Raw genomic sequence first — 11,733 nt, forward strand, 5'->3', positions numbered from 1 at the left:
GTAAACACCAAAAGAAATATTATTCTCGAAACAATTCAAGAATGACAGCAGTAAAACATTTTCGCTACTTGTATAGTAAACAGTATCAGGTTGCTTTACCTTCAATTTGCTTTATAATCTGTTACGTTAATGAATTTTTCATTTTCACCCGGAATTGATCAAAACACGGACTCATGGAAAATATAACTGATAGCCATTGAATATGAAAATGCATTTTTGTTGTTTGAGCACCTGTTTGCCTAAATTAAGAAATATTATGCTGTAATTTCTTAATCGTCTCCTTTATATGAGTCTTATTCATGTTTTGAACAACGCCTTCATCATCTCCGTCACTCGGTAAAATAGAAAAGCGCTTCTAAAGCACTAACAAAATGGGGGCGTTATCGAATTTTCATTTGTGGATAGCTATTCTTGTTGCTCATTTCGCTGAAACAGGTAAGCATTCGTTTTAGCTTGTACTGCGGTGGTTTTTAGTGATATTGAAATATACTAACGGAAAGTGCGATAATCGTCCTTCGCATTGCCGTCTCGTGGACATTCTCACTGTGATCTTACAGCAACAAAAACAAATCTTGTAATTTATAACCATGGAAAGGCAAGATGCTAAATTGATGAAGGAAAATGCCTAATGAACTGATTTTCATCAGGCTAGAAGTTTTAGAAAGGCAGTTAGTATAACTTATCAACAACAGAACCCCATAGGTTAGTTTCAATTTATACGTAGCAGGGCAAATTTTATTCGGTTCATTTCTTTAGTTCACTGCTTACCAATACAGGCAATGCTCATTTGTACTTAAATAAACGGATAATACCCAAAGGTATTAAAGAAAAAGTTAATTTACATGCATCCACCTGTCTGCGAAATGAAAATCGAAGTGTGCCCAATTAAAATGCTTAGAAGATGAGAAGCACTACAGTATTATGTACAGTCTTGATTTCAAAAGTCCTGGGTTTCATCATATACTTATCTTAACTATTGTTTTCTTTCAATTCTAACATAAATTGTGTTGTTTATGGGGAGGTTAATTTAAATGTTTAACCCCTAATGAACTCGTACGGAGAAAGAAAGATGTAACTTTTTGGGCATATGTACTTCAACTATCTGTCCTCGAATTGTAACATGTTCCGGACCCTTCGTGAATTTTATCACATGGTCTAAAATTATTTAGTGCGTTGTACAAAGAGGCGAAAAAGAACCCGCGATAATGGAATGAACTCGCTTGTGTAAACGGAGTACCTGTTTTTTTTTGGATAACCTGTTAAGTACTTTATTTCGTTAACGCCATTGCTACTTTAGTTTTTGTCTACTAGCACTATATTACGGGGAAAAAGTTAAATATTGTTATTATAAGTGCATTTGTTAAAGGAAAGCGCATTTGTTTTATCACTCATGATTAAAAGTACCTTAACGTCATTGCAAGTAAAGAAGCTCTAAAAAAATTAAAATAAAATAATAATAATAATAATAATAATAATGAAATAAAATAAAATTAAAAATAAAAAAAAAACGTTACATGTGCTACGCAATTAACGTAACACCCAGCCTACTACGCCAAAGAACATATTGCATGCACCATTGATTTAGCCAAGAATATCAACTAAATGGATCTTAGTTATTACAGAGAAAAAAGGACTTGTAAATGCCGACTTCTTCATCTTGATGATGCAGCCTCATTAATACGCTTTATAGTGAATTTCTAGGTTAAATTGTTATTAATGGCTTCGCCTAATTTTTCTTTCTGATATAACTAAATATTAACAAGCAATTTTATCTTATCTAAATAGATAATTTTAACGCTTAGATATTTTATTCGATATTTTAACCTTATGAATTATTTATATGCTTATGTACGTTGGGTCTGAAAAACCCTGACTGGGAGATTCAATAAAGTTTTACTTTACTTTTAATTTAATTTACTTTACTGAAGTACGCATTTATGTATTTCGTCCTTAGTAGTCACATATACTTCCGTACATATTTCAGTTATTTTGTGTTATCAAGTAATCGACTGTATTCATTTATTTCCCTCAATAAATAAAACGTTGTATCGTATTCTAGTATAATTACTCAGGGGATTATAGAGATTCTGTTGATCTGATTGGTCGAGGATTGCGTCATATTCTGATATAATCACCTCGGACGAGGTGATTATAGCGGGAGCACTAATTTTCGAAATGGCCGCTTAGCGATTTGTAAATTGAGCTGATTGCAATAAAAAAACCTTGTAAATTGCAGTGGAAATGTCAATGGCTTAAAATGAAAACAGCAATTAAATTCGCACAAGATTTTTTTTAGTTAACAGAATGATTTCACCAAAAAAAAAAAAAAACGAATTTAAGATAGAATTTGAAAGCATGGAAGTAGAAGAGATGAATAAATGTCACTCTAAGTTTTACATCTCAGTGAGGCGAAAAGACGCAAGTTTTATAATCTGAAAACTAGTTTGTTGTCGGTTCGAGCGGCTCTCGACAACCATCTAAAGTCACCGTCTCACAACAAAAACAATTTCATCTGCGCAAAAACGTATTTGTTTAGTGAAGACAATACCTACCTGAAGCAGCTTATCTCCGATTGCAATTTATAAAAATCTGTTAACCGGCGAGGCCATCAATAAGAAATATTATTGTGCGATAAAGTGCTATCGCTAACACTTGTTATCTTCGATTTTTACACCAAACAGCCTGGTTCTTCTCCATCCTAATTTGGTAAACCGGTCGGAGAAAAGCAATATTCATTCACAGAAGTCAATTCTTCGTCTCAATCAAGCGGCAGTTGAAGAATACTGACATTCTGCTTGATGCATGCCCAGTTTATCGATAATTTGATTTCAATTGAGCATGTGATGACGCAGACTGCGCATCTCTGTTCATTCATTTGACGCGTGACATTTTGAAACAAACAAACACGGACGGTTCTTGTTTTTCTCTAACCTGAGTAATATACAAAACAATTATTCGCCTCAGACTCAGTAAATATTACTGAATATTCCACGAGACGATTCACCAATATTTACTGAGCTTGAGGCCAATAATTATTAAATATTGCATTGTAATGGCACGTTACTGTGCTATACTGAGATACTTCTCGTAAATTATACATCCGTCCGTTCAATGACTTCTGTTTATTTGTCTTAGATTGCAAAAACACTGCATATTTTTCCAGAAGCACGGTGACTTCGTCTTCGGAGCTTTCCCCAAAATACTCTGCTTCGCATGCGTCTTTGTCGTCTCCAACAGCATGGTGCCCGAGGCAGAACTTCACTAACGATGAGTACTTACAGGTAATCGGTAATCTTGTACATTGTTTATGATATGCTTTCGGCTTTTGGATCCGAGCAGTTAAAAAACACAAAATATCAAACTGAAAAGTTCCATCCTGGTAATGCAGTATTTTTCAGAGCTAAATATTCTAGTATCTTACAAATAGCGATTTGTTTACGTTTTGCTTCTCTTTGGTTTCTTTCATTGAAACAAAAGAATTTAGTCTAAGGAGGTGTTTACATGATACCGGCGCGACTTTCATTCCGGTATGAGTTCACTCCAGTTCCCTCTTGTGGCTCTGTATTCGTTTACACGATACCAGCACAAAATCTTGTACCGGAGCGAGTCATTAACCGGTGCGAGTTCACCCCAGTAACTGTACCGGGGCGAGATTTTCATTCCGGTACGAATACTCATCCCGACGTCATGTAAACGCGGTACGGCTGTTCGCTCCGGCATGAAACCACTCTCCTGGGAGTCTAGAACGGAAAGAGCATGCGCAGTCTTCGATATCCAATCCAATATGGCGTCACCTAGGCGTCACAATCACGTCGGTCGAAATAAAGTGCCCATTCATGTAAACACGATACGAAATCACAATGTCATACCGGTATCAAACTCGCACCGGAGCGAGTTTTCACATGTAAACACCCCCTAAGGCGTTATACAAAGAAGAATTCAACCCACCAGTACAACATTTCTATATATTTAAAGTCAGACCTGCATAAAATGATAAAATTGTGATTAAGTAATTGTTACCTACTACTGCAGGCAAGTAAGTTAAGAGGGGCCATATCGTAACGAGCTTTGCTCCTTAATTGATTGTTTACTAGTAGAGAATAACGAACTGAGCAAGATGGTTTGGTTGTGCACTATTGCTCAATTGTTTTAAAGAAAAATATACAGTGTATATGACAATTTGACGCCAGTAAACTAGCTAACTGTAAGGGAAGAGACTTTCTGCTTTCTGATTCGTCAAAGTACGCAGTCCCCAAAGAAAGGCTATAACATTAATACGAAGTATTTGAATCTTGACATTTTTATTTGATTGTTGGGAATCTTTAGTGGGGTGCACAGACAAAAGGGGCAATCGGCACAATATGTCGTCAATTTGTAGTTGTTTGTACGTGATTAGTTGATTGTTGGGTTGATTGGATGAATCTTTGATCAATTGAATGACCTTTGATTGATTTATTCATTGATTGGATGAATCGATTCTCGTTTCTTCAGAGAATGTCGAAAATCGTCGTATTATCTTACTAGATTGCGATAAATATTCTTATTTAACATCAAAATAAACGTATTTTAACCTTAGATGTTGTGTGTTGTCGTTCTAGAGGTTGAAGACGGCGATTTTAGCGATTTGAAGCAGTTGAAGGGTTCGGCGTTAGACGTTCACTCGCGTGTAATAGTAGTGAGAAAAGGGAGGAAAACTCCCGCTCGGACCAGTCCAGCGCCGAGCCGAAATTCACGAACAAATCATCATTGCACGGATTCCAAACCACGCACCAGGTAAGTTAAAAATACCAGCTTTCATCTCGTACCATTTGATATGAAATCCGTCCAAAACTGTTACAGGAAGACCTTAAATTAAAACGAAAAATTCAGCAATCCAAGCTCGATGGATGCATAGCTGGACTTTCGTGTGCCGACTGGGAACTGTCACGCTTTGAAATTCAATGCCCTTTGAAATCATCCAATCAGCGAGGAGCAAACAGCAAACAGACATGCTGTTTGAAATCAATGCCCTTTGAAATCATCCGATCAACGAGGAGCAAACAGCGTGACAGTTTTTAGTCGGCACACGAAAGTCTAGCTACGCATCCAACGAGCTTGGATAATCCATGCTGAATTTGCCGTTTTCATTTTAGGTCTTCCAATAAACATTTTGGACGGATTTCATATCAAATGGTACGAGATGAAAGCTGGGATTTACAACTTACCTGGTGCGTGGTTTGCGTGCGATGATGATTTTTTCGTGAATTTCGGCTCGGCGCTGGACCGGTCCGACTGGGAGGTTTCCTCCCTTGTCTCTCTACTATTACACTGGAGTGAACGTCCAACGCCGAACCCTTCAAATCGCTAAAATCGCCGTCTTCAACCTCAAAAACAACAACACACAACATTTAAGGTTAAAATACGTTTATTTTGAGGTTAAGTGAGAATATTTATCGCAATCTAGTACGATAATACGAGGATTATGGACATTCCCATACATTTCCTCTATAAATTCAAAATACAAACGGTCACACAGTTTGTGTGGGTACCCGGTGGTTTCTTTGGTTGTTAGCGGAGTCCAGACTGATTTTCTGATTGTTTGTTTGATTGACTGATTGACTGATTGATTGATTGATTGATTGATTGATTGATTGATTGATTGATTGGTTAATTGATTTATTGATTGGTTGAGTGATTGATTGACTGACTGATCTCTTAAATCGATCTAGCTTGAGTTCCGCAATGTCAAATTAATAAAGAAAATCAAAATCGCTGGTGAAGGAAGTCCTCCTGTCAATCAAACTGCCCGAAGTGTGACAAAGTACCTGATCAGAGTCAGTGCGGATGGCGCTACATACGAGGATTTTGAACCGGTAAGTAAAAAAAAGCATGTCCTTGCACCCTGCCAAGCATACAGCTGTAACCGTAAGATCGTATATATTGTTCACCGTTAATGAGTTTCCAGGTCCCTTCACATTGTCAAAATGAAAAGTTAAGATTGTGTCAGTGTGGGTCAAATGTAAACATCATCTTCAAATGTTTGAAGTAACGTATTTAGTTACAGGAATGAATTGCAAGGATATCACCCTGATTAATAATATGATAATACTTGTTTCGTGCTTTTGAATAACCGATTAATGATAAAATGAGAAAAAAACTTTTTTTTTTTCAATCAGGTCTCGCAGCCTGTTGCTAGCTTAAAAATCAGGACAAGATACATACGTATCGTTCCGCTGGAATTTGTTGACTTTCCTTGTATGAGGATTGAACTTTATGGTTGCAAAGGTATTTACTTATTTAATATTTAGTTAGTAAGCTAGTTCTTACAATGTCCATAAACCTTTTTAGTTTTGGTTCCAGTTTTTTTTTTTTCCACGCGCTGTTGTGGAAAAACACTAACTTTGCGACAGTCTCACATTTGAAATAGGGACAATATCCCAGACTCGGAGGGAAATACATACATTGCTTTCCATATTTTTAAAACTTAACTATATTTTCACTGTCAAATAAGGGGTGAGGTATTGGAGACAAATAACAAATCATTTGTACGAAATTATGTGATATATTATTTTGCTACATTTCCTAAGATTTCATTGGAGCTAAGCGCGAAAACAACAGCAAGAACTACAACAACAGTGAATGATAATACCATTAAAAACAAAAAAACAAAAAAACAAACAAAACAAAAATAATGACGCCCAGAAATCTCTGGTTTCCCATTTCAGTGTTCCAGTGGGCGCGGTTTTTTGGACCCAAAAGAAATTTAAAAAAAAAAGAAGGCTGGTCAGGATAGGATTAATTCGATGTACCAGTTGACCCAACAAAATGATTGTTAAATGATTGTTAAATACTTACGATGTACCATGCAGTATCCCCAGAAGGAGTGAGCAGTCCTGCGCTTGAGATTAGAATCAAGTAACCAAATTCGCTTTTCTTCAGTTATCACGCCTTCGTTATCTTACTTCTATAGCCAGGAGTCCAAAATTGTGTAGCGACGAGAATGGTGGCTGTTCGCAGAACTGTATTCAGCATTCCAAGTACTGTTTCCTTGGTAAATGTTTCCTCGACTGTCACATTGACTTCCTGTGCAAGAAATGGGTGGAATGCACGTGCATTCCTGGATACAAGCTGCTGGATGACAAGAAAAACTGTGCAGGTTAGCTTCAAATATCATTGAATATGAATATATGAAACATATGTCCGAAGTACAGGTGAAAGAAATTAGATAGAAAAGAGACCCTCGCAGTTATTTACGAAACTTAAGCCGTATATACGGGTATATTGCGAACTCACCATATGACCAGCTCCCAGTTGGCTTGGTAGAGCATTGCACTGGCATCGCAGAGGTCATGGGTTCAAATCCCGTTCAAACCTGATTTTTTTCAGGCTTTCTTTTAGCAACTCTAGCATTAAACATTCTCTCCATTCTTGGTAATGATGTTGGATACAGCGAAACGTCGAATAACGTTACTTTTAATTTTTCTTGTTAAATGCTTTAACAAGCAACTGACCATTCGATTTCTTTTCGCAGCTGTGTAAATAACTGCGAGGATCTCTCTTGTATTTAAAATATTATTATTATTATTATTATTATTATTATCATCATCATCATCATCATCATCATCATCATTATTATTATTGTTATTATTATTATTATTATTATTATTATTATTATTATTATTATTATTATTATTATTATTACTATTATTAAAAACTAATAATCTTTCCGTTCCAACTGATAATCCTGTCCAGAAGACTTTTGCTCCTCCTTGTATTTTTCACTAGCCTGAATAAACCACCTTATCTTTTGATGCTTTATACAACCGGGCCCTGGAGCGTAACTAACAAAACCAATTCTGACACTGTAAAGTCACAGCGGATTCCTCGATCTCATAAAATTGCAGAATAGCGATGATAATTTGTCGCGCTTTTGTCTTCTTTCAACAGATGTGAACGAGTGTGCCACCAACAACGGTAACTGCGACCAGATTTGTAATAATACCAAGGGGAGCTATCAGTGCAAGTGTGGCATTGGATTTGCGCTGAACAGCGACAAACACAAATGTGACGGTAAGTTTGGGAGCCAACGCAATCAAGAAAAAATTGCTAATGGTGTCAGTCAGTGTTCACTGTACAGTTATAGAGCGTTTATTGATTACTAACAGTGGGAACAGGAATCAACGACGAGATTTTTCCAAATGCGGGTGTTTCCTGTCTTCATAAACTCAAACGAATGTAGCCTTAAACTTTGTGAAAACTGAAAAAAAAAATGTATTTCATAACTAGTTCTCATCGTGTAAAATTTATCCTCGCAGATGTAAACGAATGCAATAATAATAATGGAGGTTGCAATCAACGTTGCATCAATACTTTTGGAAGCTATCACTGCTCATGCCAAGACGGTTTCCAGCTTTCATCGGACAACCACACGTGTAACGGTAAGACCCCTTCTTTCCGAAGTTCTACCATACCTCCGCCAAGCCGTGTATCCATCCATTTATCCATCTATCCATCCATTCATACATCCATCCATCCATCCATCCATCCATCCATCCATCCATCCATCCATCCATCCATCCATCCATCCATCCATCCATCCATCCATCCATCCATCCATCCATCCATCCATCCATCCAATCATCTTGAAAGATATATTATATATAAATAATATATATATTTGGCATCAAATAATATATTTGATCCTCGCCAATCGGGCTTTAGATATCTCCACTCAACAGTAACCGCCCTTCTTGATCTTACAAATCAGTGGTATTTTAATATAGGTAGGGGACTGATTAGTGGAGTTGTAGTTTCAGATATAAAGAAAGCCTTTGACACCACCACCACCAGCTTTTACTAACTATACGAGTATACTGAAGTTCGTGGCCATGCCTTAGAATGATTTAAATCTTGCTTTAATATTTATCAGATTTCAGATTTTATATATACACGGAGTACTCTCTGAGAAAGCCATTCTAAAGTGCGGAGTTTCCCAGGGATCGATACTTGGGCCACTTCTGTTTTTAATGCACTCTTTTTTTTTATATAAGAACGTCTAATTTTCCGGCTGAGGCTGAAACGAAAGTGGATGATCTTATTTATTTATTTTTTTTTACCCTGGATGCCGCGGTACGTTCTTACCATGCTCTCACATCTGGGTGATTTTCAGCCCCAACGTTCTTATAGAAAAGGGTGTTATATATATAAAAAAGAGTGTATACATAAATGATCTTACCAATACAGCTGATTATGCTACCACAAGAATGTGCGCAGATGATACTAATTTGACTTTCACTAGCTGCTTGCAGCATCCCTAAGCTGCAACATGATTTGAATATCGATTTACAATATCTCCAAAATTGGCTGATAGCAAAGTAGGCTTATTTTGAATGTCTTAAAGACAGAATACAAGATGGTAGGGTCAAGGCAAAGAACAGCGACTCTTACACAAGGACTTAATCTCTCCATAAACGGGATCTCACTAAAAGAGTAGGCAGTAGCAAATGTCTAGCTGTAGAAATTGATGAGATTCTGACGTGGGACTCTCGCGCTACTAGTGTCTCTAAAAAAGCATCATCTGGTTTAGGAGTCTTAAAAATGATTAAGCCTTTTGTTGCTACTTCCAACTTAATAACTGTTTATCAGTCAATTATTAAAGCATGCTTTGATTACAGCATTGTATAGGATGACATCAGTGACCGCCTCACTGACAAACTTCAATAGTTACAAAATCGTGCTGTACGAGTAATCACAGGTGCCGATTACCTGATGCCAATAAATGAATCCAATCTCAAGAGATAAGAAACAATCAAAAAGCTCTCACAATGTTTAAAATTATGAATGTTATGACTCCAGCCTAATTAGAAGGCATCTTTTCGAGTAATATCGGGATATCGGCATATAATCTTAGGGCTTCAAAGTGGAATCTAGCCTTATCGGCAGTTAAAACAGACTACTACTGGAACAGCTTTGCTTACAGTGGGGCGAAAATTTAGAATGCTTTACCAGACGATATGAAATGTGCAAAATCCATGGGAGCTTTTAAGAACAAATTAAAATCGCTGAACCTCTCTATCGACTTTTAGTACAAAACTCTATTTGTAAGATCGTTTCTATTTTGTTTATAGGTATTTAATATATTCATATTTAATATACTGATCTAAACTGGTATATATTTTAGAAGCTTATTCGTAATATTGTAGTTCACGGCTTTTGGGAAGAACGAAAGTGCAATATATTGTTATTTTTGATCAAAGTTACCTTGGTTAAATAAATTTTTCTTCCGTCCGTCCATCCGTTAATCCATAGTCCATCCATATGCATCTGTCCGGTCTATCCATCTGTTAATTCGTGCGTCGTTGACTCGGCCATTTGCTGACTAATATGTACACTTTTCTAATTTCTTAGACATTGACGAATGTGCATTGAACAATGGGGGATGTAGCGATGGCTGTCACAACCTGCGGGGAACTTATATATGCACATGTCCTCAAGGATTTGAATTGGACCAAACCAAGAAGAACTGCAAGGGTAAGTGAAGCACGCGCAGAACAAAAGAAGAATAGTTAAACCGTTCCCGTTCAGTTGCCAAGGTACTAAAAGTATTAAGGTACTATAAATTTATGCGTTTTGGCTGCTGCATTTAATAATTGCCAGTAAATAAAAGAAAATTAAAGAAATCTGAAAAGAGAATGATACGAAAACTCTTAAATTCTATATAGCTCTTGCTTTGGTTTTTCTCTTTTGGGTTTTGAAAAAAAGTTTTATTACCTCCAATGGATTGCCTGTGATGTTCTCTAGGTACCAGACACGTTTAATATAACGGAATTTGGCGCTACATGGAGCCTTTGATCTCATATAAAATGGCATTGTTGTATTTTACTCAACAAAGGAATCTAATCAAAAATTGTACGAGTTAAACAAGTTCTATACAGGAGGTGTATCAGTTTGGTATACGTTGAAACCCTTCTATTAACACTTGACACGAAGAAGGAGAAAAACAGTTATTTTTTGACAAATTACTACCATTGACGTCATATTTCGTAGCCTAGCACCAAACCAGACTTTGCAATATTTTAAGGGGAAGCGCAAACGACCAATTGGAAGTAGCAGCCGTTCCCTTTATAAAGCACTTCCCACAAACAAGCAGTGTAGGTGGCATGCTTCCTCACGGCCGGCATGTATCAGTGTTAAAACGATCTGTATAACAGAAAATAATAAATACAATCGATTAAATGCTTCCTTCTCTGTTTCCCCGTAATATATTTGTCATTCAGATAAAAATGAGTGTCTCTTGGCCAATGGAGGCTGTCAGAGTGGCTGCCACAACACACATGGAAGTTACTACTGTTCTTGTTCATCTGGGTTTGAGTTATATGAGAAATTCAAATGTAGGGGTAAGTAGCAAAGAGGGCACTAAAACTTCATATCGCCAAGAAAGAAAAGGTTGCAAATTTAAAGTTAAAAAATAAGGTGGAAAAGAGAAAATGTTCATCTCGTTTTAAGCATGGGGCAAAAAGATATCTGTTTACCCGACGGGAATCGAACTCGTCTCGTCGGGGACCAAGGATTTCAATGCTTGTGAAAACATGGACATTTTATCCTTTGTCTTATATAAATGTAGATACATAAACTTCATTTCTCTTCATTACTCAAGAACCTCAAATAACAGAAATCAGCCACTGTTTCTCTATTCGCCTTGTTGGGACTAACATGGGCCATGAAATGCTAATGTTCCTTGCGGATTTTAAGATG

The 11,733-nt window shown here is 36.8% G+C and overlaps 1 protein-coding gene across 1 annotated transcript in view; it reads left to right on the top strand.

Moving 5' to 3' along the window:
- The first annotated feature begins 275 nt into the window (after positions 1-275).
- Positions 276-11,733, top strand: part of LOC146465294 (uncharacterized) — a 46,232-nt gene continuing 34,774 nt past the window's right edge. Inside the window, exons 1-9 of the mRNA XM_085128492.1 lie at positions 276-435; positions 3,136-3,281; positions 5,709-5,852; positions 6,156-6,264; positions 6,950-7,135; positions 7,927-8,049; positions 8,295-8,417; positions 10,387-10,509; positions 11,256-11,375. Coding sequence (XP_084984618.1) covers positions 372-435; positions 3,136-3,281; positions 5,709-5,852; positions 6,156-6,264; positions 6,950-7,135; positions 7,927-8,049; positions 8,295-8,417; positions 10,387-10,509; positions 11,256-11,375 — 1,138 coding nt within the window. The 5' untranslated portion in view covers positions 276-371. The remainder of the gene's footprint in view (positions 436-3,135; positions 3,282-5,708; positions 5,853-6,155; positions 6,265-6,949; positions 7,136-7,926; positions 8,050-8,294; positions 8,418-10,386; positions 10,510-11,255; positions 11,376-11,733) is intronic.

This window comes from Pavona decussata, unplaced genomic scaffold (assembly GCF_977016875.1).
Source record: "Pavona decussata unplaced genomic scaffold, jaPavDecu1.1 SCAFFOLD_156, whole genome shotgun sequence".
Classification (NCBI taxonomy): domain Eukaryota; kingdom Metazoa; phylum Cnidaria; class Anthozoa; order Scleractinia; family Agariciidae; genus Pavona; species Pavona decussata.